Source organism: Pseudorasbora parva, chromosome 2 (assembly GCF_024679245.1).
Source record: "Pseudorasbora parva isolate DD20220531a chromosome 2, ASM2467924v1, whole genome shotgun sequence".
Lineage (NCBI taxonomy): Eukaryota > Metazoa > Chordata > Actinopteri > Cypriniformes > Gobionidae > Pseudorasbora > Pseudorasbora parva.
This window is the reverse complement of record NC_090173.1, coordinates 28,312,196-28,315,467: the sequence shown is the minus strand read 5'-3', so window position 1 is coordinate 28,315,467 and position 3,272 is coordinate 28,312,196. Positions and strand designations below refer to the sequence as shown.

Below are 3,272 nucleotides of genomic sequence, written 5' to 3'. Positions count from 1 at the left end.
CTACAAACATTGTATTTTAAACTTATAATGAATGAATTAAACAGATATTTTTTTATACCAAGACTTACGCTCCTCTTTCAGACACAACTGACAATGATGTGTCTGGGCCTACAGAGCTGCAAGCTGGTCATCTGGACACCTAGTGAGGACATCGAATTGGACATTCCATTTGACAAAAACTACACAGATGCACAAGTGCAACAGCTGCAGAATTTCTACTTTTTACACATGCTACCTAGGTTGGCTGATGATTTTGCTGACAAGAAGATAAATCTCTGCTCAACATACCTGCATATCTTTAATGAGTAGTTGGGGGAGGGTTTACACCAGGGCTATTCAAATCTTACCCTTGAGGGCCAATGCGGTGCAGAGTTTAGCTCCAACCCTGATCAGACACACCCACCTGTGATTTTCTAATGATCCTGAAGACATTGATTAGCATGTTCAGGTGTGTTTGATTAGGGTTTGAGCTAAACTCTGCACCGCATTGGCCCTCCAGGGTAAGATGTGAATAGCCCTGATTTACACTATACAATCAGTTTTAGTCCACGGATATTCTGAAGAAATAAATACACAAAGACAGTAATTATCACAAAAAAATCCCAGTTTTATTGCAAGTTTAAAGGCATGGTGACAGCAATTTGTGTGAGCTGACAAACAATTAAAATATATGATATAATTAATAAAATATTATACAATTAGTCATTGTGCTTTGGATTTTATTTACAAGAATAAATGAATGTGCCATTTGAATAAATTAACTTGCACATTCAGTTAGCAGTGGTATCCAGAACATTTAATTAAATAAAATTAGCAATACCGTACTGTGAAAGAACAATTCATTGCCTTCAAAATCTTAAGTAAAAATATTAACATATTCAGCAAAAATCTATTTTTAGATATTCATCCCACCACTTATGTTTAGTAATGATGATTGTGTAAGATATGGTGTCTAGGTTCTAGAAATAATCTCCCCTCGCAGATTGACAAGTGCTGCACAGATTCTTAGTATTTTGTCGATTTTAGGCACAAAATTAATAGGCACAGTTTGAGAGAGGATCCTGTACACCTTAAGACGCCTGATGGCTCGCTCAATGTGTATGCGGACATTAGCAATGCGTCTTGTGCGGGTGACCTGCTCATTTGTCAGCTGGCATTTCTTGCGCGTAAAGGCTGGTGTGATTAAACGAACTTTCCGTTCCTCAAGCAAATCCCTGATGGTAAAGCCGCGGTCTCCCATCACCTCATCTCCAGGACGCAAATGATCGAGAAACCCAGAGTTCTGTGTGATGAATCTATCACTACATTTACCACCATAAGCCTCTGAAATGTACATAACAATTCCAGATGGAGCAGTTGCTACTAGATACTTGACAGTATTGCTGGCATAGTAGTGACTGTAAGATTCAGTTCTTGAATCCAGATTTTTAGCCTTCTGCAAGACACTCTCTGTGCAGTCAATGACACATGTTGTGTTTGGGAAATTGTCCATAAAAACCTGCGGCAAAGTGGCCGTTATTGTTTCACGAGGCAGCCATGGAATGAGATCCTGGGTGTGCTCAGCAATAGCATCTATCCAGAATTTCAGTGTTTTACTGACCTGACCAGGTGACATTTTGAAGCGTCTTGCTAAATCAGCTATAACAAAGTTCTGTCTAAGCTTCATCAGTGTCAACAGGATTTGGTCCTCTGCTGGCAATGCTGATAGTGTAGGGGCGAAACGTTGCAAGCAAGACACAAGGGTTTTGAATTCAAGCAGTGGAATCCCTGTGTACAACAGACAGTCTGCATCGACTTTCAATAGAACATCTGCAACAGACAGCGACCTCTCAGACGATGGTGCAGTTGTCATACTGCATGTTATTGTGGTAGGTCCTTTGGAGTAGGTGTGGTCCTCCACTGCTGGGTCTGACCACTGTGTTTGGGCATCATGGAAGGTCTGTGAGGTAGGATCTGGCTCTCCAGAAACCTCCATTACATCTGGCTCATCTGCAGGGATTAAATTAAATATATATTTAGCAGTGGCAGTCTGTGTTTTGTGTGGCTAGTCTTTCAATGACGATCTATTTAGTGATTAAAAAAGGTATTTACATTCATTTGTGTAGCGCTTTTCACCGTACATATAGTTTCAAAGCAGCTTTACAGAAAATGCATGTGTCTACATTACAATTTAGAGTGATGTTATCAGAGATGATTGTCCAAATTATGTACTTCAGAAATGTACGCAGCTAGCTAACAAAGTATTAATTTAAAACCAGCAAGTTAGGTGACATTACATTAATGTTACCTGCAGGTGTTGTGACATGTCGAGCCCTGGGTCGGCGTCTCTTCTCCGGTGGCTTCTCGTAACCCAGAAAAAGCGTTGGGTACGGGTTATCCTGTGTTGGCTTCTTGTCAGCGAAGTGAAACGAACACACAAACAGATGTTTGGGTGGTTGTTTTAAGTTTAAGTTCTTCAACCATATTCTTTTTGTTTCGTCGTCTATTGGGAGGCGATGGAAACTGTACCATCGTTGGCAGGAACACTCTAACTTAGTTTTTGGCTTATGTTCAAAACACTCACGTTTAGCCCACTGAATTAGTTTAGTCCGATTATTTGTACACCCGCGAACAGCACATGTTGTCCCTGAGCTCCGCAACGACATCTCTCTTTAATGTTTGCGACCTTACAAATTAAAACAATGATCCAAATTATTTCACAAAAACGTAGCCTCGTCACTAACTAACCGTAACTAACACACAAAATACCATTGGCATACTACTTCCGCTGCCTCACCGGAAGTTGTACCCACGTTCTTTTTTACAGTAGCGCCCCCCGGAAAGAGGTGGATTAGCTGAAACAATTCTCCACTGTAGTTCTCAAATCTAGCCTGGATGCCAGCCGATCTTAGCCCCGCCCACAACATTTGGTTCGGTCTGGCCTCGATCCATAGAGGAGTAATTATCCCCGAACAGAAACTGTTCGGACCAATGAAATCATCAGGGTGGGCTTTAGACGATGACGGACAGATGATAAACAGTAACGTAATCATCACGTCATCAAAGGGGCTTGGATTATATTTGTTCACATCCTAAACGGAGAGCTTGTTTGTATATGCATTCACCTTCACAATTTCTCTCAGAAATGATGATCATGTTGGGTAGGTACTATGTGTATCATTAAATTATTTTATTTTATTACAACACCGGTAAAGATCATTTATTCCAGCGCGCAAGTTTTTACAACAAAACCCACCAACTACTAGCCCTAAACAATAGCTTCTCTGGGAGTT

At 40.7% G+C, this 3,272-nt stretch overlaps 1 protein-coding gene across 1 annotated transcript; it reads right to left on the bottom strand.

Moving 5' to 3' along the window:
- Positions 1–612: 612 nt before the first annotated feature.
- On the bottom strand, positions 613–2,707 carry LOC137052897 (uncharacterized). Its single transcript, XM_067428920.1, has 2 exons — positions 2,288–2,707; positions 613–1,989 (listed from the first exon to the last, which is right to left on the bottom strand). Exons 1-2 carry the CDS (start codon positions 2,643–2,645, stop codon positions 953–955), a joined length of 1,395 nt encoding a protein of 464 aa, XP_067285021.1. The 5' UTR covers positions 2,646–2,707; the 3' UTR covers positions 613–952.
- Between the last annotated feature and the right edge of the window lie 565 nt (positions 2,708–3,272).

What these genes read in the sequence shown, in the direction of transcription:
- LOC137052897 (XM_067428920.1), bottom strand. Translation starts at nt 2,645, where the DNA reads ATGTCGTTGCGGAGCTCAGGGACAACATGTGCTGTTCGCGGGTGTACA. An exon ending in ACATGTCACAACACCTGCAG is followed by an intron (nt 1,990 to 2,287) that starts GTAACATTAATG and finishes TAATCCCTGCAG; the next exon opens with ATGAGCCAGATGTAATGGAG.